General features: G+C 38.8%; 1 protein-coding gene across 3 annotated transcripts in view; it reads left to right on the top strand.

Moving 5' to 3' along the window:
- The window catches only part of MFSD11 (major facilitator superfamily domain containing 11), a 2,028,489-nt gene that overhangs the window by 972,529 nt on the left and 1,029,492 nt on the right, over positions 1-26,468 (top strand). For all 3 annotated transcript variants that reach the window (XM_044090491.1, XM_044090492.1, XM_044090493.1), the window contains exon 7: positions 22,194-22,252. In XM_044090491.1, the coding sequence (XP_043946426.1) occupies positions 22,194-22,252 (59 nt within the window). The remainder of the gene's footprint in view (positions 1-22,193; positions 22,253-26,468) is intronic.

Here is a 26,468-nt window from a genome sequence, read left to right on the forward strand (position 1 = left end):
ACATTAGCACAAAATGCAGAAGCTACTTTGCCCTGATTCCCCCTCCAGGAGAAGCCCAGAGAGACGCACTCATACACGATTGGCCCCCGGGTCTCCTCTATGCATTTCCACTAATACCATTGATACTCAAGGTTCTACAGAAAGCAAAATCCCTGGGAAGGACCATCATTCTTATAGCCCCTCATTGGCCTTGGCAGATGTGGTTCTCATGCCTTCAACCTCATCTCTTGGAGGATCCCTGGATTCTGGACCCAGTTCCAGACCTTCTGACACACCTATTGGGGGGACCTTCATCCCTCTCTGCAGTCAGTGAAGCTGTCAGCTTGGCTGCTCAAGTTCTCCTCATAGCCAGGCTTCATAACCTTTCCAATGAGACAAAACAGATCCTTTTGTCTTCTCACAAGTCTTTCACTAGAAAATTGTATCTTAGTAGGTGGAAGAGATTTTCCTTATGGGCCTCTAAAAATAATATTGATCCTTACCAAGCCCTCATGACATCCATATTAGAGTTTTTGATTATGATCTTTAACAAAGGAGTGGCAGCAGCAGCAGTTCAGGTTCAGCTGGCTGCTATGTCTAATTTTCATCTTGTAGTTGACTGTTTAAATGTCATGTCCCACAAGTTATCCAAAGCCTTTCTCAAGGGGACATCTCATATGAGACCACCTGTGAAAACTGCCTATTCTCCACGGAATCTAAATTTTATGCTTTCACATATGATTCTCCCTCTGTTTGAACCAGCATCATCTTGTGACCTCGGATATTTGTCATGGAAAAACATTTTTCTGGTACCTATTACTTCTGCCCGCAGAGTGTCAAAGCTTCAGGCTTTATCTATCAACCCTCCTTATTTGATTTTTCATGCTGACAGAGTATCACTTAGTACAAATCCTTCTTTTTTGCCCAGAGTTTGTTCAGAAACCAATATTAACCAAGTTAGAGTTACCAGTTTTCTTCCTTAATCATTCCAACAAATTAGAGTATATGCTGCACCAACTTGATGTTCACAGACAGCTCAGTTTTTATTTGGATAGAACAAAAGATTTCAGGAAATCAGACCAACTTTTTACTTCATTCTCTGAATCTAGGAAAGGTAAATCAGTGGCTGAAACAACTCTAAATGGTTATCTGATTTGTATCACTTTTGCCTTATTCCACTGCTAATATGCCCTTGCAACACAAGATTAAAGCTCACTCAACCAGAGCAGTCTCTACATCATCTGCGTTTTCATCCAAACTTCCCCTTGATAACATTTGTGCAGCAGCCACTTGGTCAAAACCTCATACCTTTATCACTCATTACAAAGTGGATAAGGCCTCCAGGAATAGAGCATCCTTTGGGTCCACAGTCCTGAGAAATGTACTCCCGTGAGCCACCCGAGATTGATGGTGCTTGGGACGCTACCCTTCAGTCAAGAATGAACAGCAAGATTGAACAACTTCACATGAAGAAGTTATGTACTCAACATAACATTCCATGTGAGTTGTTCATCTCGCCTTCATTCTTACATGCCTCCCTCCTACCCCCTCCTGGCTGATAGTTGACCTAGATGTTGCTTCATCCTGGTTACTCAATGTCTTTTTACCTTCTGTAGGGGAATAACTATTATATATGGTTATAGTATATGCAGCAAACAAGATCTGAGGTAATTCACAGTGCATCATGGGATAGGGGGGCTTGGCCTTGAGCTACTGGAAGAGGCGAGATGAACAACTCACATGGAATGTTATGGTGAGTACATAACTTCTTATTCCATCACATGCTATCCCAAGTGGCATTCTCAAAAATCTGTACCTGCCAAAAGGTGTGCTGAAAGTGGTTGGCAATGAAGATTTACAATCGAGCAAAATTTGCCAAAATTAGCTTTTTGCATCTAAGACAGAAAAAACAATGGCATTTGGCATAAGAGCTTCAACTGTATACATATGATGATAATGTCATTTCAGTGACTTGTTCAAGTCTTGTGGATCAATACATATTCTAATATCTGAGCTTTTCTTATGATCTACTACCATGGAGGATACCCATTCAGTTGTTTTTTCTACTAGACAAATCATTCCTTGTTGCACCATTCTGTCTAACCCGGCTTTGACCCCACCCTGCATAGCTACTGGAACTTTCCTTGCTGGTCTGACTTCAGGGTCTAACTTCATGGAGTACACAACTGGGAGTTTGCCTAGTTTGTCTTTGAAAAGATCAGCATAGGTAGAAAAAAATAGTCTGGGTGAAATTAGAACAGTTGTCTTTCAAGCTTACATGGTAGACTTCCTCATTAAATGAAAGCAGTCCCATTTTCGAACGGTCTCTGAGGCCTAATAATGACTGTACGTGTCTTTTGACTACGTAAAATTGCAAGCCGTAGCTGTTCCTGTCAGAGTAACATGAAAGCACTACTCAGCCTTCGATTTGAATTTCTTTACCACTATTAGCAACAAGCTTTGCACGCTTAGCCAAATCAAGCTTCTCACCAGCTCTTACTCTAGTAAATGTTTCTGCTGACATAACATTGCACTTTGAACCAGTATTAACTTTGAGCTCTATGGGTCCTTCCATTAATCCGAACAGTACAAAATACTTAATTCTTTGCCCACAAATCTACTGCATTGACTGTTTCATCAAGCACATAGACACCATTAACACAAAAAGTGGGGTCACATCTTTCTAATTGATCACTTTGTCTTTTTGAATGTTCTCTTTTAATAAAAGAATGGACCTCTTTTGATTTACAAAACCTTTGAAAATAATTCCACTTTTTACATTTGTGGCACTGCTTACCAAAAGCTAAGCACTTTTCTCTTTTAGACCCATAGTTTCCACTACAGTTACGACAGTTGACTATGAGGCTAGGTGAGGGCACATGCTTTGAGTTTGCTGACCCACCCTTGTGCTTCAATGAGCATGTCCGCTTTACAGAACACACCTTGGAATTTGCTAGAAAGGTTCTGGGTTTCACTGTAGTTGCCCCAACCTTGGACCTGTGTCTTTTAACCGTGTGATGCATACTATCAACATTCGCTTTGGAAGGTGCTGGAAGCATGCATTTCTCATTTGTAAGCATGGTTATGTGCTTTTCTGTGAGCTCGTATATTTGACAAATCTCTATGGCCTTATTCAAAGTTAAATCACTGTTTTGAAGCAAAATCTTTCCCCCTGCATTATTGTTAATACCTCACACAAGCCTGTCTTTAATCAGCTCATCCCTTAAATCACCAAACCTGCACATTTTAGCCTTATTTCTCAAGTCAGTTATATATGCTGCAAAAGTTTCACCAGGCTTTTGATCTCTTGTGTAAATTATGTTCCTTTCTATTGTAATATTCATTCTGGGGTTACATATTTACGTTTTAAGCACTCTGGGTGTTCCCCTGTTTCAGTCGGTACCACTATATAGCGGTTTTCCCCTTCCCCTGTATACACAGCTTCTAAACCAGGTAAATGAAGCAGAACAAATGCCTTTGTACATGCATCTTTGTCAGAAAATTCTGCCTGTATGAAAATATTGTATTCTTGTTCAGGCACTTGCCAATTTTCTGCAATATTATAGGTTCAGAGGTAGGTAATACGCTATCTGACTGAAGGCATTTATAAGACTAGCCAGAATGGTTTCCCATCCACTCGTCAAGGTATCTCTTGAAGAGTGTTAGCGAGGAGCTCTGCCTAATGTAGATTGGAATCTTGTTCCAAAGCATGGGAAGTCTCTGGGACAGGAATCTATCCCTCCATCACGTCCTATTTATTGTTGTGGTGAGGTTTAGATCCCTAGAGTGTGTGGCTCGAGGGGATAAGGTTTTCTTTAGGTGGAGCATGTCCATCAATTCTGGGTTGGACATGGCCTTGTATGTGAGGCAGATATCACCTCTGAGTAGGAGATATGCAGCCAAGTACAGCTGGAGTTACTTCAGTCGAGCTGCATAGGGCATCTGTTTGAGGCCAGTGATCCTCCTGGTGAGGTACTTCTGTGGTCTTTCCAGCTGTTCATAGGTTCATACTAGGTTATCTGCCCTAGGGCATTTATAAGCCTAGCCAGAGTGTGTTTGGCTTTAGCCACCCATTTTAAATTAATTTTGCTATGCCCTTTTTCAAGGTTAGTATACTGTGCTCTGTCTAACAGTGACACAGAAGTGATACTCTGGGTAAACCTATGATCTCCCATCCACTCATCAAGATTCCTCTTGAAGAGAGTCAATGAGGGACTCTGCCTAATCTGGACTGGGATTTTATTCCAGAGTGAAGGGAGCCTCTGGGTTATGAATCTGTCCCTCCAGCATGTCCTATTTATTTCAGTGCAGAGGTTCAAGTCTCTCGAGCGTGTAGCTCAATGGGATTTGGATTTTCTGAGGTGTAGCATGTCCATTAATTCTGGGTTGGACATGGCTTTGTAAGTCAGGCACAGATCGCCTCTGAGCAGGCGGTATGCCACTGAGCAGAGCTGGAGTTTCTTTAACCGGGCAGCATATGGCATCTGTTTGAGCCCTTTGATCCTTTGGTGAGGTACTTTTGGGGTCTTTCCAGTTGCTGCAGGTGTCTGGTAAGGTACATCCCAAAAGGGGCATTGTACTCAATTATGGGCCTGATGAGGGATGAGTTAAGAGGCACGATGACCTCCCCTGATCAAGATGTGAATCCCTTCATGATTAGGTGGCTATATAAAATGTTTTTCTAACCACTTTGGCCATGTGGTTGTCAAATGAGAGATTGCTATCAACTTGGGTCCCCAGGTCCCTAATTACTTCTTCTGTACTTAATGGATTACCACCTATGTGGTAATTTGTGGGCACTTTGTTTTTGCCAAAGGGGATGACTATACACTTTTTGGCGTTTAGCTTGAGGCCATGGCTCTGGCACCAGTTGTCTGTTTCTATGAGGCCCTTTTGGAGGATGCTTGTGTCGGCTGGAGAGTCGATTATGGCGCCCAGTTTGCAGTCATCTGCGAACTTGGTTAGCCACAGTCCTTCCGTGTTGGCCTGTACCGCTGAGAAATATATACCGAACAAGAGAGGTCCCAGGACTGAGCCTTGTGGTTTGGAGTCTGACATGACTCCAGCAATTCTAACCATGTGGGTTCTGTCCTTGAGCCAGTTTGAAACCCATCTAGTGACATAGGGGTTTATATTTAAGCAGGTGAGCCTATCTATAATGCTCGAGTGGGGTATTGTATCGAAGGCTTTTGCGAGGTCCAGGTAGGCTGTGTGGACCACCTTCCCCTCATCAATGGCCTTGGTGACTGTTTCAAAGAAATCGACCAGGTTTAAGAGGCAGGATGTGCCCTTAACAAAGCCGAACTGGGTAGGATCCAGTGTCTGTAGGTCCCCAATATCTTTATTTATGAGGTCCATGATGATCCTTTCCATAGCTTTGCAGACCAAGCTAGTCAGGCTTATGGGGCGATAGTTTCCAGGATCCGTTGAGGCACCACCTTTGTGGAGAGGGACCACTGTTGCTGTACGCCACTCTTTGGGTACATATCCTGTAGTAAGACTGAGACTGAACAGTAGTTTTATGTTTGGGTTTAGCTCTTCTTGGAGTTCATGTAGGACGCAGCCCGGGACACTGTCTGGTCCCATTGATGCTGTGTTTTTTGCTTTGGAGAAGGTGGCTCTTACCTGAGCATTGAGATGTCTGGGGGGGCAGCACTCTGCTGGGATAGATATTTGCCCTTTTGGTGGGGAGGAGGGGGGGGAAGTTTGCGCTGAACCTGTCAGCTAGGATGTTGGCAATGTCTGTGGGTTTGGTGTATTTTTTGTCATTTTGGACTAATTCTGAGCATATCTGGGAATTCCCACCCAGGTTCCTAACATAACTAAATAAAGCCTTGTGATTATCCTTAGTGTCCTGTGCAATTTTTCTATCGAAGCTGGCCTTAGACGATGTTATGAGTGCCCGTAGTTTTTTGCTAATAATGAGCACTTTTTGGGATTTTGCTCTGTCATGTAGTAGCTTCCTCCTTCTATTGTATAGTTTGTTTATGGCTGGGGTCCACCAGACAGGACGTCTGCCTTTGGGAGGATTGGGTCTTGGTTTTATTTGGGATTGCATGACCATGCATTCCTGAAGGTGTTCATAGAATGCGTTTATAAAGGATTCTGCGATCTGGGCTGTATTTTCCACAGGCCCGGGGGCTTTGAAGGATTCCACCTCGGTTTTGAGGAGTGTGAAATTTGCTTTAGAGAAGTTTTTCACTGTGGTTTTCTGGGCAGGGGGTGGGGTCGGGATGTGAATATCCAGTGAGATTAGTTAATGGTCTGATGTTGCAGGTGTCTTGTAAGGTACATCCCAAATGGAGCACTGTACTCTATGATGGGTCTGATGAGTGATGAGTAGAGGGTCACAATGACCTCTTTTGATCTGGATGCGAACCCTTTTGTGATTAGGTGGGCCACATAGAAGGATTTTATAACCACTTTGGCAATATGATTATCAAAGGAGAGATTACTATCTACTTGGGTCCCCAGATCCCTTATTATGTCTTCTGTATTTAGGGGCCTACCATCTATTTGGTAGTTTGTGGGTACTTTGTTTTTTCCACAGGAGATGACTATGCATTTTTTGGCATTTAGCTTGAGGCCATGATTTTGACACCAGGTATCCATCTCAGTGAGACCCTTTTGGAGGATGTCTGTGTCAGCCAGAGAGTCAATTATAGCCCCTAGTTTGCAGTTGTCTGTGAACTTGGTCAGCCATAGTCATCCTGTGCTTGCCTGTACCTCTGAGAAGTATATGCCAAACAGGAGGGGTCCTAGGACTGAGCCGTGGGAAATGCCACTTGTAACCGGTTTAACGTCGGACCTAGCTCCCACAACTCTCACCATGTGGGTTCTGTCCGTGAGCCAGTTGGCAACCCATCTTGTGATGTAGGAGTTTATGTTCAGGCTGGTGAGCTTGTCTATAATACCAGAATGGGGAATCCATCCCATCCCATTGATGCTGTGTTTTTAGCTTTGGAGAGGGCTGTTTTAACCGGAGTGTCTGTGATTTCAGGGGCTCTACATTCTTCTGGTATGGTTGTGGGCCCTTTAGGGGGTGAGAGGGGGGTGAGGTTTGCACTGAACCTGTCTGCCAGGATGTTGGTGATATCGGTGAGTTGTGTATTTTGTGCCATTCTGCACTAACTCAGAGCAGATCTGAGCATTGCCACTTAGATTCTTGACATAGCTAAAGAATGCCTTGTGGTTATCTTTGGAGTCCTTGGCAATTTTTCTTTCGAAGCTTGCCTTTTATGATTTTATGAAGGATCGTAGTTTCTTGCTTATACTGATTAGGTATGTCTTCCCTTCTTGGGGTTTTACTCTTTTTCTGTACTAGTTTACTCCTTCCTTCTATTGTATAGCTTGTTTATGGCAGGGGTCCACCAGACTGGTTTCCTTTTCTTGGAGGAGTGAGTCTTGGTTTTGCTTGGGATAATATGATCCATGCATTCTTGTAGGTGCCTGTAGAATGCATTAGTAAAGGATTTTGCAGCTTGGACAGCGTTATCCTTTAGCATGGGGGCTTTGAAACTTTCCACCTCGGTCTTAAGTAATGTGAAGTTTGCTTTTGAAAAGTTTTTCATGGTGGTTTCCTTGTCCAGGGGTGGGGGTGGAATGTGGATATCCAAAGTGATTTGTTTATGGTCAGATCTAACCAGCGAGGGGTTGACTTCTGGTGTGGAACACCGGTCGCCCATGTTGGTGATGACCAGGTCCAATATGTTGTCACCTCTGGTGGGAGTGTTGACCAGTTGATCCAGGGCATTTGAGTTTATAAATTCTAGGAAATGTTAGGCAAGGGAGTTAGTACTTGAGTAGTTCTCCCAGTTAATGTTTGGGTAATTGAAATCACCCAATATTTAGGGTGTTTGGTAGGACCTTTGTGTTTCCAGAAACATGGAATGGGGGTCCTGGGACATGGTTGGTGATGTATAGTAAGCTACAATTTGAATTGCAGTTTTGCTCATTGTTAGTTGCACGCGGATGATCTCTGAAGCATCGTGCTGTGCCACTAACCTGGAGGTGTAGGTATCCTTGATGAATATGGATACGCCCCCGCCTTTTGTATTTCGGTCCATGTTCTGTGGCCGAAATGTATGGTATGAGTTGTAGCTTGGTAGTGCTGGGGTGCTCTTTAGAGCCTTAAACCAGGTTTCTGTTACTGCACATATATCAATTTTCTCCATACTGAGGAGTGCCTCAAGTGCGTGCATTTTGAGGTTTAGACTTCTGGCATTGAGTAGCATTACCCTCAGTTTGTTGTTACTTGTGCTGTTTATGGCTTTGGGTTTGTCTTTTGAGCCTTGCCTAAAAAAGGCACTATGGGTGTGGCAAGAGTTTTGGCCAGTATTCAAAAGCCTAAGGGTGACAGGTGCAAGCCGTCTCTAGCAAAACAGCATGGCTTGTCAGAGCCTGTCATCCCAGGCAGACAGACACTGGTCCCCTTTTAATGACACCAGAAACTTAGCCAATTTTTGAAATTGAGAATTTTTTCTTTATACCATGGTATCTTTCTTGGTGAGGGCAGGAGGCTACTCAGGGTCATACCGGCCTGGGCTACGTGATCAGAGAGCTCTTCCATGTCTCTTTTCATGTAGTCCAGGGAGGTACGGCTCAGGTCATTCACACCAACATGGACAAATGACAGAGTCGTATTTGTACTGGAGTGACCTGAGTGCTTATGTTATGTGGCGGATCCTGGCACCTGACAGGCAGCTAACCGTAACCTTCTCTTTATTCAGCCTAGTGAGTGGGACGTCAGTGTGCCTGACTATAGAGTCACCTATTACTAGTATGTTGGGTATGTTATTTTGCCTTAAAAGCTGTGATTGCGTGGCACACTTGAAGTATGTGTTTCATGGTTTGTGTTGGGAGGGGTGGCGGTTGCTTGGATGTCTGCTTTGGAGGTCTTTGTTGTTTTTGCAGATTTTTATTTAGAGCTTCCGAGTATGTTTTTGTGTATTTGTGTGTTTTTTGCCGGTGCTGGTTTAATGGATCTATGTGAGACTGGTGGTGTGATGCAAGTATTTCCCTTCTCCTCTTGACTGTCTGATCCAGTCTTGGGTTGAGAGAGTTTAACCTCCAGTTTGGCTGTATAATTGCATCTCTCGCATGTATTAGTTTTTGGTGGTAGGAGGAGAGGGTTGTCTGTGTACATGAGGCAATTGTAACATTGCCTCAAAATGCCAAGATTCACCAGTTGGACTGGAGAGTACACCCGAAACTGCCATTTGGACATGCCTGGATACGTACAGTGAACTGTTTTACTGAATGGCTGGTAAGGTCAAATAGAGAGCCATGTCCTTCTGTACAGTATGGAGTGGTCTAATGCTAGGGTTTATAAGTGCTTGCTATGAGTTTTGAGCAAGTGCCGGGATGAGAAATGAATGGTTTGAGTTCTTAAGTTGAAAGTTTGTCTAGTTCCAAGGGAAAAATTGAAGAGGAGACTTTGTGGAGCCAGGAATAGTTATACCCTAGCTAACTGGTGCTGCCCGGCCTGCAAAACTGGGCAAATGCGGTTTTTATATCAGGGAAATGAAGGAGAGCGAAATTATCAAATACAAGTGGAGTAGGTGTGTGAAATCCTTATGCCATGCAAACAAAGTATGCTTAAACACAATGCAAAATATAGCCCTTGTAATTATGTATGAATATGCACACACCCCAAGCATGTGTGACAGCATTCAATGCACAATAAACTCATCAAAATAGTGTACTTTACAAAATATTTTTTGAAATGGCTGTATTTTACAAAATAACTGTACTGTAATACTACACAGACTTGCAAACACTTGGGTATACTTTGGATATTTCGAATAGCTTTAGTTAATGCGAAAACGTAGCACATAGTGAAAAAATGTGGTTGTTTTCCTTGTTTTATACATTTTATTCTATTCGGATATTGTTTCAAACACTTTCGTAACTATTTTGAATATTTTTATCAATATGTTGCAGTTTCGGACATTTCATTTAATTAGAAATTCTTTTTGAGCATACCGAGTTCTTCATTTTATATCCGTTGAGTAAAAAGTCATTTAAGCAAGTTTTAGTACCTGGAATTCATTTCTGACCTGTTTTGTGAGTCAGTTGAGCAGTAGGGATGATCCAGTCCTATATATTCCTTCAACTTTAACCGTGTGCCTCATGGTCTTGACTCTGGATCCCACTTCTGACACCATGTCACTAGTCTTGCATAGCTAGTTAAGACAGAGGGGCTCAGGTGTTCATTTATTTACTTTATTACATACAAGCACATCAGGATGAATAGCAGCAACATAAAATATAAACTAATTGACTGACTACTAAACAATACATACATGCTTATACCTCTGCAGCTCACTACAAAATGGCAGTCTTGCTTGCACCTGCTCAGTATTTATATACACATGCTAGCTCACTGGAAAGCTTCTTGAAGGTACATACACACACTGATCTACAATTAGTAACTTGGTAACTGTACTTTAAACTGTAGTTTCAGAGGTCATCCTTTGGGCAGCTGAGTAATTTCTGCATAGTTCAGATCTCAGTAACTGCATTATAATTCAGTTGTCCTATAATATTCTTTGGGCAGCTCAGTAACACTTACACATTTATTAACAAATTGTAATGCAGTCCCAGATGTGCAAACTAGCAACTCAAGCATGGTTGATGCTTCAGTAACTGCATTTTAACACAGTGTTAGAGTACTGGGCGTATCAGTAACTTCATAGTTGGTGTACCATAGAAGCTGCATTATGATGATGTTTTAGAGGTGATCCTTTGAGCAACTTAGTAACTCCAGCCTTGTTGGTGCCTCAGTAACCATTTCATAGTGCAATGTCAGTAGTCATCCTTCATACTCAATTTCACAGAGACTGCATTGTGTTAGCATTGCTGGTCTTACTACACTTCTCATTTATATGCTATGCATCACAGGCAGGCAGGTATGAATGCAGTTGTACTTTACAGCCCTGATACTCCCCTGTGTGTGAATCATGCAAGGCACATTTCTGTACTTTTTCTTATGCACTAGCTATATGAACAATGTACCATATGTGCTAGACCCGCTTACTAAACTTAGACCAATGTATCACATGGTATAGCTTTTAAATGCCATATACTGTGGCTGAGTTAATAGTTAGCAAGAGAAGGATAACAGTGGAATTAAGGAAGAAATGATGATCAGGAGCAGGATGTGAGAGCAAGCTAAATGCAGTGCTGGAGTGGAGTGGGAAATCTGATAGTGCTAGTTTAGTTGGTTACATGTTGCAGGGGTTTCTGTAACTTCATTTCTTAATGTTAAGTATTTTTATATTCTGCGCCACTGTTGTGGGTCATTCTCAATACTGTTAACTGATTGTTTGTTAGCTGAAGGCTGACTGATCATAAGTGGTATGAATTCCGTATAGTAATAAATTGAAGTCAGGATTTGTCATTTAAGTAGATGGAGCAGAACAAAAGCAATGCAACAAAACCTGCTCTGCAAAGCAAAGGGTAAAAATCACAGCAATCATAAAATAAGTTAAGAAAGCTGGAACTAAAATTGTAGTAAGTAAGAATTCTTATATTTTTCCGTTCACCTTAAGTGCAACTAGACTAACAAAAAGAATATTCAGGCATACTGCTGATGCAGATTAACCCTCTGTGAATTACTAAACAACTGTTCTATGCATGTTGCTGGTGTTGGGGTATAGCACTCTATACAAATATTATAGATCATGGTACTACTGATCTCATAAACATGAACTATGTCCCGAGTTAGGAATAGGGCTCATTCTTAGCATAAAATTACATTTTCCTAACTAGATGAATTAATTATAAAAAAACGCTGTTAACACAGTAGTACTACTATTAGCACTGATACTTTGCAGTGCTTTGCATACCTCTCAACCTCTTAGAGCAAGAAATTTGGGCAAAACCATGAATAAAAGTGGGACAAAGGCCCAAAAATAGGGACAATTTTTAAATATTGCTCTTCTAAACTTAGAAAGTTGATAGAATTACAGGTTTTGCATTAGCATGAATTTTGTGAAGGGTATGAAGTTTGAACCTCTAATGTCTGTCATTATTTCCTAACTTCTGTCTTTAATGATGTGCCACTAATTTGCCAGAAAAAACACAATTTTATGAAAAATGGACAAAATATAAGGCAAAAAATCTGTACAGATGAGAAGAATGGTGCTTGATTCTCTGGAACAGTTTAAGGCTGAAGGAAGTTGCCTGTGCCTTCTGCATGTTCTTTTTTTTTATTCGTTTTATAACACAATAACTTAACAGTATAGTAGCAAGAAAAAAAACCTATATACAATGCCCATAACAATTAAAAAAGCAATATACAGAAGAGAATACTTAATATTTCTCTAGCAGATTAGACAATTTTGTCCAAGCAATTAAATGAGGAGTTATGTTGTTAGTCTTTGCTTTTATAGTAGCAATCTCATTCTTACAAATGTATTTCACAAGATGAATAAACTCAACTTTAAAGACAGGAATAGATTGGGATTTCCAATTTTTTAATTTTCCTTGCTATGATAGGCCGTAGTAAAAATGTTTGGTTTTTAGGAATGACCTCAGTAACTGGAACATTTGAAAAGGATAAGGGAGTCAGACATTATAAAGTTGTCATTCCATAGAGCTTTACAAAGATATTTAAAGTCTAACCAAAATGGGGAAATTATTTTGCAATTAACAACCATGTGTATCCAGTCAGCATCAGGGTGTCCACATCTCCAGCATTTCGTTTCATCTTTCTTGTGCATTATTGCTAGACTGTGTAGGGTGAAAAAACATCTATGTAAACATTTCCATGTGTATACATGCCAGAACAGGAAAGATGTGGATTTCTTCACCGACTGTAAACAATGTTTTTTATCTTTTTCTGAGAATACTTGTTTATTAATTTCATATGAATAATTCTAAAAAGAAACATCTGTTTTGCTAAAATCATTTCTGAGAATTTTATAAATAACAGATATGTATGAAGTGTTCTTGAGTCCAGTATTAGTAATTGTTGAGATAAAATCCAAGATTTTTAAGTTACTCTTATTGTATGCCTCTAATGAGGGTACGAGCTTAGTACAGTATATATAAAAGCCTCACAAGTTTGGTTGTCCAGCCAATTGCAGTTTTGCAAACTATATCTGCTGATCATATAGTCTGCAGACCTTATTTTATTAGCTGAGAGAAAATTATTCCAGTATAATAGGTCGCCCTTCTTAAATTTTAACATTTTCTGATTATCACAAGATATCAAACATTTATTTGTGTAGGCAATAGGAAACATTATTATTAATAAATTCTTAATTGATTAGAAAACATAAGCTTTTTAAACAATAGCAATATTTGGTTTATAAGAGGTGTAAGAACAAGTTTTGACCATCCACTTTGAATGTATATTTTTAAAATCCATATAAAGATGTTTGTATGTATTTAAGTATATGGTTCAAGCAATGTCCTATTACTATTAAAAAGTAAGGTCTCATGTATTGATTTCCAATATGATGTACAAGAAGCATTATTCCAAAACAACACTATATTAATAAATGTGAAGTTTAAATAAAAATCAGTATTTGGAAACCCTATACCTCCTCCATCCCAGTTTGTGATGTTCCAGAGAAGAGAAATTCTTGTTTTTTTTTTTTTTTGGGATACCAAAGGAAGTTGAGTAATAAGTAATTCATTTTCTATTTAATTTTGACAGGTGGGGGAATTATTAGTCTGTGGCCAATGAATACGATTTTAGGTAACAGTAGCATTTTGATTAAAGTTGGTCTGTCTTCAGATGTGAAGAAGAGTCTGTTCCACCTGTCAGTTAGACTTGTAATTGAGTTTATAAGTTGTTGGTAATTAGATGCGAGTCATTTGTTATAATTAGATTCAACAATGATACCTAGATATTTAATATGCATGTCCTCCCATTTTATGTATCTTTTTGATCTAAGCTTCATAGTAACATTTTTATTCACTAGAAGTACCTGAATTTGTTGTGATTGAATTTTAGACCAGAGAGGTTTGCAAAGAAGTTTAGATTATGTAATAGGTCAGTGATGGCGAACTTATGACACGCATGTCAAAGGTGCCACGCCACAGCATTTTGGGTGACACACCCGAGTTACCAAAGAAACCGAATGAACAAAAATACAAGAAATATGTGACCCTGCACTTATCTATTAAAACTCAGCAACAAAAAGTCATTAGTTGATGTTAAATCAAATGCAGTGTGTTCCATATTTTCTTCACTTCAATTCAAAATTGCTACTAAAAGAAGGGTAATTTTTTTGTGTTCTGTTTTACACCCAGTTATCAGTGCGCATATAGTTTTCTCTATTATAAGTCACTGATTTTTCTTTTACTTTTATAATATATAGCAGCACACAGGATTGGGCTGTATATTTTTTAAATGAATGAATCTGTAAAGAATTGTTTCCCTTTTGTTTGCGTCGGGGGGGGGAGGGCATGCCAGCAAAGTCAAGACAGGCATTTTCCAACTTTTTGACACGCCGAGCCCAAAAGGTTTGCCATCACTCTAATAGGTGATCCACTGAATTTTCAATATCATATGAAGGTTATTAGTAGGTCATCAGCAAACAGTTGTATCTTGGGGGATAATTTGTCTGACAATTTATATCATTTAATGCTGTCAGTATTTCTAACATAATTTGCAAGAGTCTCAATAGCCAGGGCAAAGAGTAATGGGAATGGGGGCACCCCTGTTTAGTACCTCTTAATATTTCAAATGGACTAGATAGATAAGATCCAATCTTTACATAGGCTATGGATGTTTCATATAGTTTTTTAATTAATCCTATAAAGTTTGGGGAGAAATTGTATTTTTGCAGAGCTTTAAACAGATATGGCCAACTTAGGGAGTTGAAAGCTTTATCTATATCGAGGCTTAAAATAGAAAGCTCATTTTTTTTTGTTTGCTAAGTCTATTAAGGACAGTGATCTAGTTACATTGTCTTGTACCTTTCTGTTTTTGATAAATCTGGTTTGTTCTTCATGAGTTATTATTGAAAGAATGTTATTTAATGCATCTGCTAGGATAGACATGAATATCTTGTAATTAATGTTAAGCAAAGAAATTGGCCTGTATGATGTGCAGAGGTTGGGCTCTTTATTTGGTTTTAAGATGTAGAGATGATATAATATTTCCATGAGAGAGAGGGATGTTTGCTGTAGTTTTAACCTCTTGAAATGCATTGAGTAAGACTTTCAAGATGTTATCAGGTAAGAGTTTGAAAAATTCCGGAATTAGACCATCCAGCCCTGGTACCTTTTTTGTCTTAAGATTTTGTATTTGTTCCCTTTAATTCTTTAAAGGAAATGGGTTTGTCTTTGTTTTTAATATTGTGTTTGTATAGCTTCTTTTGAATATTATTAGCAAGAAAGTCATCTATACTTTTGTTGTCACTTTTAGATGAGTTATTAATATTCTTGTAATGGTTTTTAAAACATAAAATATTTTTTTAGATATGTAACTTTAGTAGTCTGATTATTTCTAGTGTATACTATTTCTTTTATATGATTTTTTCATTTAAATGTTTAGATCTAATCGCAATCCTGTGCATACTCTTGGGATTAATTGAGTAGGATTGTAATATTATGCTGCATGATTTCCTGATATTCCTTGTTCAGTTTACATATGTCAGCTAATGCAGATTTGTCATTTGCTGTAAATTTTAGTTTCAGTTCATCAGTTTATTTTTTTATGTCTACCAGTTTTTTATCCCTCTCTTTCCTTTTATCTGTATAACAACTTTTGACTTTACCATTTAAGATTACCTTTACAGTGTTCCAAAGGATAATATCTGAAACCTCTCCATTACTGATGTCTAGTTAAAGCTTTATTTCATCTAGAAACCATTCTTTAAATCCTTGTACTGTTACTAGATAAGCAGGTAGACTTTGGCAGAAGTTTAAGGGGTCTGTATTAAGTGTTACATTGAAGGGTGACAACATTGTGGTCAGATGTGTAGGGCATGATGTCAGCACTACTTTATCAATTTTGGCCAGTAAAGAACTGGTTATAAAGACTTTGTCTATGTTGGTCTGCATGCCAAATCTGTAAGAGTAGTGAGAATATTTCAGAGAGGATAATATTTTTATACCATCAATGTTAAGTAGGTTTCTGTCTTTTATATAGTTCAAGTGCTTGGCAACAGGGGACATCTCATCTTAAAGGGCTTAGAGCTTGTAGTATCCATGGAGGACAAGATACAATTAAAATCACCTGCTAATAGTAACTCACATTTAGACATTAATGTTACGGTGTCTAAATGTTTTTTCACAGTTTTATTCCCATTACTTGGTATCCAGTAGGTGTTTGCAAAAGTGTACATCTTTTTATCTAGTTTTAGTATGACTAAAGCAAGCATACCATCATTGCTTGAGTATGAGTCAACTATTTCTGGAATTCTCGTTGATTTTCTGGGTAAAATTAGGACACCTCTTCTCTTGTGGTTGTAATCTGAACATTCCAAAATCTTAGAATCCTTAAAGGTTAGTTTATTTAGATCTTCTGTTACTAAGTGAGATTCCTGAATGAATGCAAAATCTGCTTTATGTAGCATTAAATATTTGTTGACACTACTCCTTTTCATGGGATTGTTCAGCCCATTGACATTAATAGATGTAATGTTAAATATTATCTGCTGGAGTGCCTTCTGTGTGGAGTCTGCATGTCCTCCCCACGGTCGAGTGGCCTCCGAAAGACATGCGTGAATGGGCGTGCCTTTGCTGAAGTTTGGGTGTCGGGCTGGCAACTCAGCACCATAAAAATCTACTGCCAACCATTAGCAGACCGGAGTTCCGCTGTGGTGACCCCTAACCGGGAAAAGCCGAAAAGACAGTCAAGAACATTTGTTTGGTGGTATCTTGTTTCATACTGTCCACTTTTAAGTTTAATTTTCTTATTTTACATACCAAGTCTTGAACAATAGTAAGGCTTGCCTGTATTTACTTCTTCATTGGAATTTCTTGCTGAGAAAACTTGGAGCTGCTTATCTTCTTTTGTGAATGTGGTTTCAATGTCCATTCTGTTTGAAGGTTTGACAGGAAAATATGAAAATTATTGCTTAAAAAATGCACCAACTCGTAGCTTATGACTTCCAGAATCTGATTTTAGTAGTTTCAGGAAAAAATGAAGACTGCAGAGCTCAAGAGCTCTGCTGTTTTCAGCTCGTCATCCAAGCCACGCCCCCTTCTACATGTTCTTTCAGTTTTCTTCCATATCTGAAAGACATGATAATAGGTGTGTTGGTGAGTTTTTGCACAGAAGTGTCTGTCTGTGTGTGTAATCACCCTACAGTGAACTGTGTTTCAGGAATGGTTCTCTGCCTTACGCTTATGGTTTTCCAAGACAGGCTACAGCTCCCACATGACTCCGAACTGGGTAAATCTAGTATCCGAAATGAATACAATAAGGAAAGCAATTTTATTTTGAGTAGAGAGAGGTGCATTGGCTTGGGTAGACTTGAATATGATTAGGGTTTTATGTTAGCTGTGTTGGTGTAAAGGTATAAAAGTCTGAGTATAACAGTAGTAAAATTGCATTCCATTAGCAGCTCAAACATCTGTTGGAGTCGAAATGGGGGAGGATGGGTGTTTCTTTCTTGGGGGAAGGGGGAACACTGAGACTGTCCAGTACCATGATCCCTCAGATGAGGGGTTGCAGTGCAAGGGTGACCCTGTAGCAGGCATTCAGCTACAAAGCTGTGTGTGTGTGCATGCAGTCTTTTATCTTGGTTGCATGGGGACATGCACTCGCACCTAAAAGGCATAGCAGCTCCTGTGATAATGGGATTCTACATCTCCTTCCGCAAGGAAGGTTTATGGCTTACACCCTCATTGCCAGAATATCAGTGAAGGCACAAATAATCACCATGGCTACATGGATGCTGACCCCTCCTTGCAGTTTTTAGCCTGTGCTGGGAACATAAGTATGAGGTTGACTAAACAGGCTGAAGTCTGACTGAAGGAGTATTGATAAGGAAAAAAGACCTTAGGTGTCGTCCACAGCTTCAGGCTTCAGTCTGTTAAAACACAATTTATTAATTACTTAAAAAGTGAAGCTGACAAAATGTAAACCTCACTTATCATTTGGACAATTTCATCAGCTTTTTACACTCCAGTGATTTTTGTCAGCTTTGTTTACAAAGCATCTACTAACTGTACTTTAAGCCTGAAGTTGTGGATGTTAATTACTAGGCTAATTATTTCAGTACTTCAGTGAAGTTTGCATTCCTGTCAGCTTCACTTTTTAAGCTTTAAATAAATTGAGTTTTAACAGCCTGAAGTCTGAAGCTGTGGATGACAATTGCTTGGACAATTATTTTCAGTTCACCATATTCCAGTGAGGTTTACATTTTGTCAGCTTCACTTTTTAAGCAATTAATAAATTGTGTTTTAACAGACTGAAGCCTGAAGCTGTGGACGACACCTAAGGTCTTTTTTCCTTGTTTATTTGTCTACCCTCGGTGTCTTTAGTAGTGGTCAGGAGAATTTATTTCCTGAAGGAGTATTGATGGTCAGCATCCAGTGAGGCCAAAATCTTAGAAAGAGAGATTCTTGGCTTGAGTATCACATACAGAGTGGCTCTATATTGTAAGCACTCTAAACTGATAAGTTCCCTTTGCATGTTAAGCAACACAACAAACTGTCTTTCTTTACACATAACCTTGATGACTAGATGGGTCTTCCCAAATTTACTCCGGGATTGATTAGGTATGGACTGAACAAAGGAGATGCAGCTTGAGCGAAGGATACTGGCAAGGTGTAAATGGTCATAAGACTAAATGGCCTTGGAATATCTACGCAGTCTCTGAACACCTTTGTGTAAAGTCCAAGAACAGTTTATATAAGTAAGTATGTGACATGATTATAAGAGTGTAACTGCAACTGGCAGTATGTATAGTATATAGTTGCTGAACAAACAATGTGTTATACACTTCTTGAAGGTCAATAGGTCACAGGCTTGAATGTTGAACCTATGAAGCACTGAACCTTTGTACTGGATTTTGTCCATGATAAGATATGAATGACCAGTTCATCAAAAAGCAGCACGATTAATGTTGTGTCTTTCGTTTTTTCCCGGTTTGGGGTCGCCACAGCGGAACTCCGGTCTGCTAATGATTGGCAATAGATTTTTACGTGCCGAGTTGCCAGCCCTGACGCACAACCTTTTCTTTAATGGCAAATTATGCTAAGAAATAAGAGAAAGGAGATGTTTAATTTTACTTAAAATTAGAATTTCCTTTTCGTCAATTCACAGTGGCCTCCGAATTTGCATAAGTAAGTGTCAAGGTATGTGTGCTTGATCTTTTCTTATTTTATTTAATTTTGTAGTGTTGTCTTTTCTAAAAGGCCCTTTTGGAGCATTGGTTCTAATGAATTGGACTTTGATATATTTGTGACAAAAAACAAAGTAAAAAACAGCCAACGGAACGAACCAGGCAAAGTCCAAGTCAGGGACAAGGAGGCACAATAACTAGCTTGCTGTGTAAAATCAGTCACAAAGGCAAATAATCCAAAGACATAGCAATGAGAGTCTTCAGGTAATAAAAGCAGTCCACAGAGGTTTATTAAAAAATCGGTAAGCGCTTTCGCAGTAAAGCTTCATCAGACCAGATACAAACAAAAGGGACTCATTATATATATGCACATGTTAACAAAACTTTTTCCAATCAAAAACCACTTCAAGTAATTGATCGACAAATTGCATACACTTAATTAATTCATTCATCTTAAAGAAATCGATGTTTCTCCAAGTCTTAAACAAACATCTAAACAGTACTGATAGAACTATATACAAAAAGGGGATGATAGAAATACATAAAATGCTAGAACATACTTAAAATGTGCTCAAAATGTGAATATTATGCCCATAAACTAAAACAAAAGACATTTTCATGAGAGGTAAATACAAAAACATAAATGAATGTATAAATATATGAATATATTTGCAAAAATCATATATGCAAAAATCATTTATGCAACCTCCTTTTCTTTAATAGAGGTTTAATGGAAGCCCTCTCATTTAACCCTTTCCCTCTATCAGCACGAAGTATAACAATCCAACAGGTCTCTCTATGCTCAGTGTCTGTGATGATGTCACCTTCCCTGACACTGGGAAAAATAATCTCAATAACTCTAAAATTAAAAATATGGGTATTGCCCTGTTCTAAAACATGTTTTGAGAGTGCATTATGTAAAGAGCCTTTCCTAATATGATATATGTGCTCTCTCATTCTATCACAGAGCACCATGTTGGTTTTACCAACATAAAAAGAGCTACAGGCTGTACACTCTGCTAAATAAACAACATGAGAGGTCATGCAGTTTGCATCTGCTTTAAAAGTGAACTCTCTTCGGAGGTCTGGATGATAAAAAACATCAGATGTGTTGATGAAAGTACAAAAATTGCAGGTGCCACAGGGCATTGTTTGACCTATAATAGAAGTCATACTGACAGAGCCTCTATCATAACACAAGTTTTTATGATTCTTAAGTCTAAACCTAGGTATATCACCTACAATCCTGCCAATCTCATCATCAACTTGTAAAATGGGCCAGTACTGTGCAAATAAGTCAGTGACCTGTTTATGATCACTTGTAAAAAAAGAGAGGAATTCTGACACCATTCATGGTGGAACTATTACCGTTGACAGTGCCTGCCTCCATGGCAGGTCCAAAGTATGGTCGCGTTATGGTTGACCTCAGGTGTTCGAGATCAGACCATCGTCTACTAATTTTACTAGTGTTGTAACCCCTTGCTAACAACTTCTTCTGTAAACCAGTGATCTCATGCTGAAAACCTTCTATAGACGGATTTAACCTAGAGGCCCTCATTCCCTGTCCTCTAATTAAATTTCTAAAAATATAACCAGGATGCATGCTGGACCTAAAAAGGAAGGCATTTCTATGACATGTCTTGCGATGGATGCCTGTATTGATTGTATACTCATCCAACTTCTCAGTATATAGGTCTAAAAACTCAATGCGAGTATAAGACCAATTAAAAGTGAATTTAAGGCAGTCAGTCAAGCTGTTCATAGCATTATAAAATTGTGCCAAGTCCTCAAACAACCCTCGCCATAACAAAAACAAATCATCGACAAAACGTTGATAAAATAACACATTATCCTTATAGCCTGAAAGAGGGAATAGCATATTAATCTCTCAATGGGCAAGGGACATGTTGGCGTAGCTATTGGCACATGAAGTGCCCATAGCTATGCCATGTTTCTGTAGGTACATTTCCTCACTGAAAGTGAAAACATTATTTTCAAGAACAATCTCTAAAAGAAAACAAATCAAATCGATTTGTTTCAAAGTATAATCACTATGTAGTGATAAGTATTCATGCACATACTGAATACCCAGTTTATTGGGAATCATGGTGAATAATGACTATCATCCCCTTTTTGTATGTAGTTCTATCAGTACTTTTTAGCACTTGGAGAAACATCTATTTATTTAAGATGAGTTAATTAATTAAGTGTATGCAATTTGTCGATCTATCAGTTACTTGAAGTGGTTTTTGATTGGAGAAAGTTTTGTTAACATGTGCATATATATAGTGCGAGTCCCGTTTGTATCTGGTCTGATGAAGCTTCACTGCAAAAGCGCTTACCAATTTTTTAATAAACCTCTGTGGACTGCTTTTATTACCTGAAGACTCTCATTGCTATGTCTTTGGATTATTTGCCTTTGTGACTGATTTTACACAGCAATATAGTTATTATGCCTCCTTGTTCCTGGCTTGGACTTTGCCTGGTTCATTCCGTTGCCTGTTTTTTACTTTGTTTTTTGTCATTTATTCTTCAACAACGGAAGATTTACCTCTCGGTTTGCTTGTCATTATTACAATTTTGATATATGTGTGTTTCAGATGCAATCCCTAAACTGTTGTATATTCTTTGTTATTAACAGACATCTACTTGATTGATGTTGGTGTACTTTCACTTGTTATTTTTTATTCTTTTACCTATTTGACCAGCATCAAAACTCAAAAAGGGTCCTATGGGATAACTTTACATTTTGTTAGTCAAACAAATATATGTGGATTTATAATCCTTTATATGTCATTGTCTCTTATTTCTTTACATCTGTTACTGAGCTTTTTTATTAGAAACTTTTATTAGATTATTCTTCATATCCTCACAACATGCACACACTTAGAACTGATTTGCCTTTTTTACTGTGTTTGAATTATTAATGTTTATTTTATTTATTTTTTTTTATTTAAGCTTGTTTTTTGGGAATGTATTCATATACATTATCTGGCATGGAGAAGCACGCATTACAGGTATGTGTGGAGACTTAGTGTTTGCATGTAGAGAATCAGATAGACAGTATAACATAGGAATAGTTATTACTACTGTCATTTTAACTTGTGTTGCACATTTACATCAGCAAATGTAAATTAAATAAAACTGATTCCGCATTTGAAATCATAAAAAGGATCTTGGTGAGTTTTGTACGTCTCCTTTGAACTAGGGTCACATTAACATTAAGTCATTACAGCTGAGTTTTCTTGCCTTGTAAGAAGTTGGTCATACGCATAAAGGAAGTTAACACAGTTTAACTCAAAGTAGTATTGCTATGTCTTCTCTTCAATTTCTCTCTCTGTTTAGAATCTGTTGGTCACTTCGCTGCATTTCTGGAAAAAAAAACTTGTCATCTAACTCGTGATTTCTCATTCTTTCGTTTTTCATTTTTTTAGGAAGAAGTGAAGAATTAACGTTTTTATCATTTTATCTTCTCAGTCTGCTCAAAGGGCATGTCTTCCACTTTGTCAGTAAATAGGGTAGACAAATAGCTCAGAAGGATTACAACACACTGTCCTTAGGCCAGCAAATATACTAAGAAGAATTAAAACTTTTTGTCTTCATACCTTACTGGAAGAAGATAAAATATATTTCAAAAGCAGTCTTAAAATAATAATAGTACTCATTTGTTAACTAGGTAGACCCACTGGACACAGTCCCTTTCAAGAGTGACCTGGGAACAGTGTCTAAGTGACTTGCTCAAGGTCACACAGTAGGCAAACGATGGCTGACTGAGTCAAACTCTTTACCAGAGAAACTACATCTCACAGCCTTAATCCTCTTTGTCAACTGCCAAGACAATGTAGAAATTTTCTATTACAGTGACAGAAGTAAAGAAGAGAAAAACATGAGAACTGTCTAGAAAAAATGGAAACATGACTGGTATCTAGAAGAAATGGCTTCTGATAAAAGCTTGAAAAAGCAAAGGACATTCCTCTGGTACTCAGAAAATGGGATTTGATTTTCCTGGTATGTGTCTATAAAGCCAAGTCATGAAGCCTCAGGAAACAGGACCTTTTAAGGTTTGTTTTTCTTACTTTTGAAAATAAAGCTACACCAATGCTTGTGCAACCTCTGCAGGTACCATCCAAGAACTAGCTTAAATCCTTTTCTAGGTCCACCAAAGTTGATATTCATGCTCAGATATTCTGGTGGTTAAAACTCTGAAACAGTCCCAGAGTGCTGTTGAGATAAAATAAGGATTGAAACCACCACTGATGAATGCAGCCACCATGGACTGTGGGTTAACCATGTCCTCTTAATGGGCAAGGGAGAGCCAATCTTGTCAGATTTGGGAGAAGGGGCAGGGAAGGTGCCCCTACTTAGTAAGAATGTTGTGCCAGTCCTTGGGGAAGCTGTTGCTGCTGCTTATAAACCCATTTGCCCCAACTTTCCTGTTAGAAATAAATGGAAAAGTAAACATTTATCTTCTCCTGTACCAGTTCCTCTGTTAGGAGTAGTGTATTAACACTGGCTCAGAATCCTGTACAGGAAATTGACCCGACTTATAAGATGATTTCTGGTAAAAAAAAAAAAAAAAAAAAAAAGATTTTGAATCTGTGGAGGGATGTTATGGGACAGATGTATTTTTTGTTTTTCCTCAGGTTTCAAATTCTGATTCATATCTGTGGGGTGATATTTCTCTGAAACTATTTCAGAATATGCCAGTGTTTTTAGTGGGAGAACACTGAGGTTTCCCAGTGCCTTACTAAATATTTGTTACAACTGGAATTCCCAGAACCTTCACCTGTCACCCCAGTGCCGTCAACATTGGAGGATGCATTTGTCACAGCCTGTGGTTTCCCTGACAAGCCAGCCTGCTGTACCTAAGAAATCAGACAGAATCTACAAAGTTCCTTAGTCTTTCAAGTTTTTATACACTAATCCCAGACCTTACCCAACAGCTATATTTTAGGTAATCCAGCTGCTGCTAAGCATTTTTTTAATTCTAATACTTCCCCTTCAGGCAAGGATGGTAAAGCAATTGATATGTTTGGGGAAAAAGTGTTTGCTTCTGCAGTTTAATTTTTAGAATTTTAAATAGGCTCAAATGTTAAAGTTTATTCTAACTAATTGTAAAAGTGTAGGGAATGTTTTATCTGCAGTACCCTCCTCTGAGGAAAAAAAATCTGCTTTGTGTGGTTTAGTTTCTTCAATTTCTCAGGTCACTACTCATTGTTTGAAGTGTGTATATTTGATACTGCATGCAGGGCTGTGGCTGTTGATACTGTGTTGTGAAGTTTTTTAAATGGGTGAATTCTCAGGACCTCCCAGAAGATGTAAAAAAAAGATATTCTAAATTCTCATTTGGGTCATTTTTAGAACTTCTGTTGCAGAGCTCATCAAAAATTGGGATGAGAGGTAAGCTGATTCAGGGAATCTCAGATTTTTCAGTACTCTTTCACTAAATGTTCCAAACAATTTCAGCTCCCTCATCCAATTTGGACAAAAATAAGTAAATAAACAGTCTCAGAAGAAAGTTAGTAAGCAGCCATTTAAAAGGTAGTGGCAGGGAGGTTCCAAAAAGAAAGCAGGAACCCCCCCTCCAAAAGAAAGGACAGTCAAGCAAGGCAGAATTGCATTGTAAAGAACCTTGTCCCCCCACCACCATCACTACCACCTTGGCAGTCCCTTATCCCCTTCCAGAAAGTTTGAATCTCCCTTTCTCTGTTTGGCAACAGAATGTTTCAGACAAGTAGGTTCTGAGGCTTATTCAGCAAGGTTATAGGTCTCATTGGGAAGAAGTTCTTTCTTCCAAGGGAATTATCCAACACCTGCCAGACTAATCCCTCTGTTTCCTTCTGTTTTACAACACATGCTGTTTCAGGGGATAATAGAATCATTTCCTCCTGCGCGTTTTGGAAAATTATTGTATTCAAGAATGTTTTAGCAGCAAAAAAAGAAAATGCTTGGAGACCAGTTCTTTACTAAATCAGTATGTGATAGTGTCCAAGTTCAAAATGCTTTTACTTTGCAGACTGTTACCCCTTCTTCCGTATTTGAGCTTTTTGCTTACCTTAGGTCTGACGTTGGCTTTTTCGTCCATTCCTCAACAGATGGGTCTCGGATCCAACTTTGGCTGCCTCCATAGTCTTTGACTCAGTAGCTCAAACGCCTTTCCTTAACCCATATTTCCCCTGTTTAGCCTGGATTACATAATATCTCATTTGCTGCTTCAGCAGTCATAGGTTCATAGGTGATTACTAGGCTAATGGTGCAAGAGCCTTTACAAGCCTAGCCAATATTATCCAGGAAATGACAATGTCATATCTTAATTTCCTAGATATTGGATGAGATAGTATTGTGGGTCTGTCGATGTTAGAGCACAGAGTCATTTTACAGACTGCCTCTGTCCACAAGAGACATGGGCAGTACCCAGGGAGTGAATTTTTGGTTTGCCATCTATTTATACAAATTCTTTTTGAAGAGAATGAAGGACGGGCTTTGTCTTACAAAGATGGGAAGTTTATTCCATAGACAAAGTAGCCTTTGGGATACAAATCTGCCTCCAGCAAATTCTGTTAGAGTTACAAATAAGGTTCAGATCCAATGAACAGGTAGCCCTCATATCATTTTTTTCTGAATATGTAACATTTTCATCAGGACTGGATCAGAGAATGCCTTGTAGGTCAGGCATAAGTCACCTCTAAATAAAGAATATGAGACTGAGTGAAAGGGATAGGGTCTTTAGTTGGTCTGCATAAGACATGTTATTTATACTTTGTATTTTTTAGTAAGAAACCTTTGGGGACACTCCAATTTGTGTAAGTGCCTGGTTAGGTACATGCAGAGGGGAGTATTGTACTCAATTATGGGCCTGATGAGGGGCAAGTGCAATGGCACTATGACTACATAAGACCTTGATGCCATGCCTTTATTTATAAGTTGAACCACACAGAAGGATTTCCTCACTACCATAGCTACCTGGTGGTTAAAATTTAGGTTACTTATCTGTCTGTATTCCTAGGTCACTCACCACTGGGTCTACTTTTAGAGGCGTGATATAAATATTATTCATTTGCAGGGATATCTGATTTATTGAAGGGTTTGATTATGCATTTTTTAGCATTTAGTCTCAGACCATGGTTAGACACCAGTCGTTTGTCATTTTTTGGTCTGTTTGTAGGATGCCAACATCATTTGGGGATTCAGTGATTGCTCCAACCTTACAGTCATCGGTGAACTTGGTGAGCC

This window comes from Protopterus annectens, chromosome 12.part0 (assembly GCF_019279795.1).
Source record: "Protopterus annectens isolate FY-2018-M chromosome 12.part0, PAN1.0, whole genome shotgun sequence".
In the NCBI taxonomy this organism is placed as follows: Eukaryota; Metazoa; Chordata; order Ceratodontiformes; family Protopteridae; genus Protopterus; species Protopterus annectens.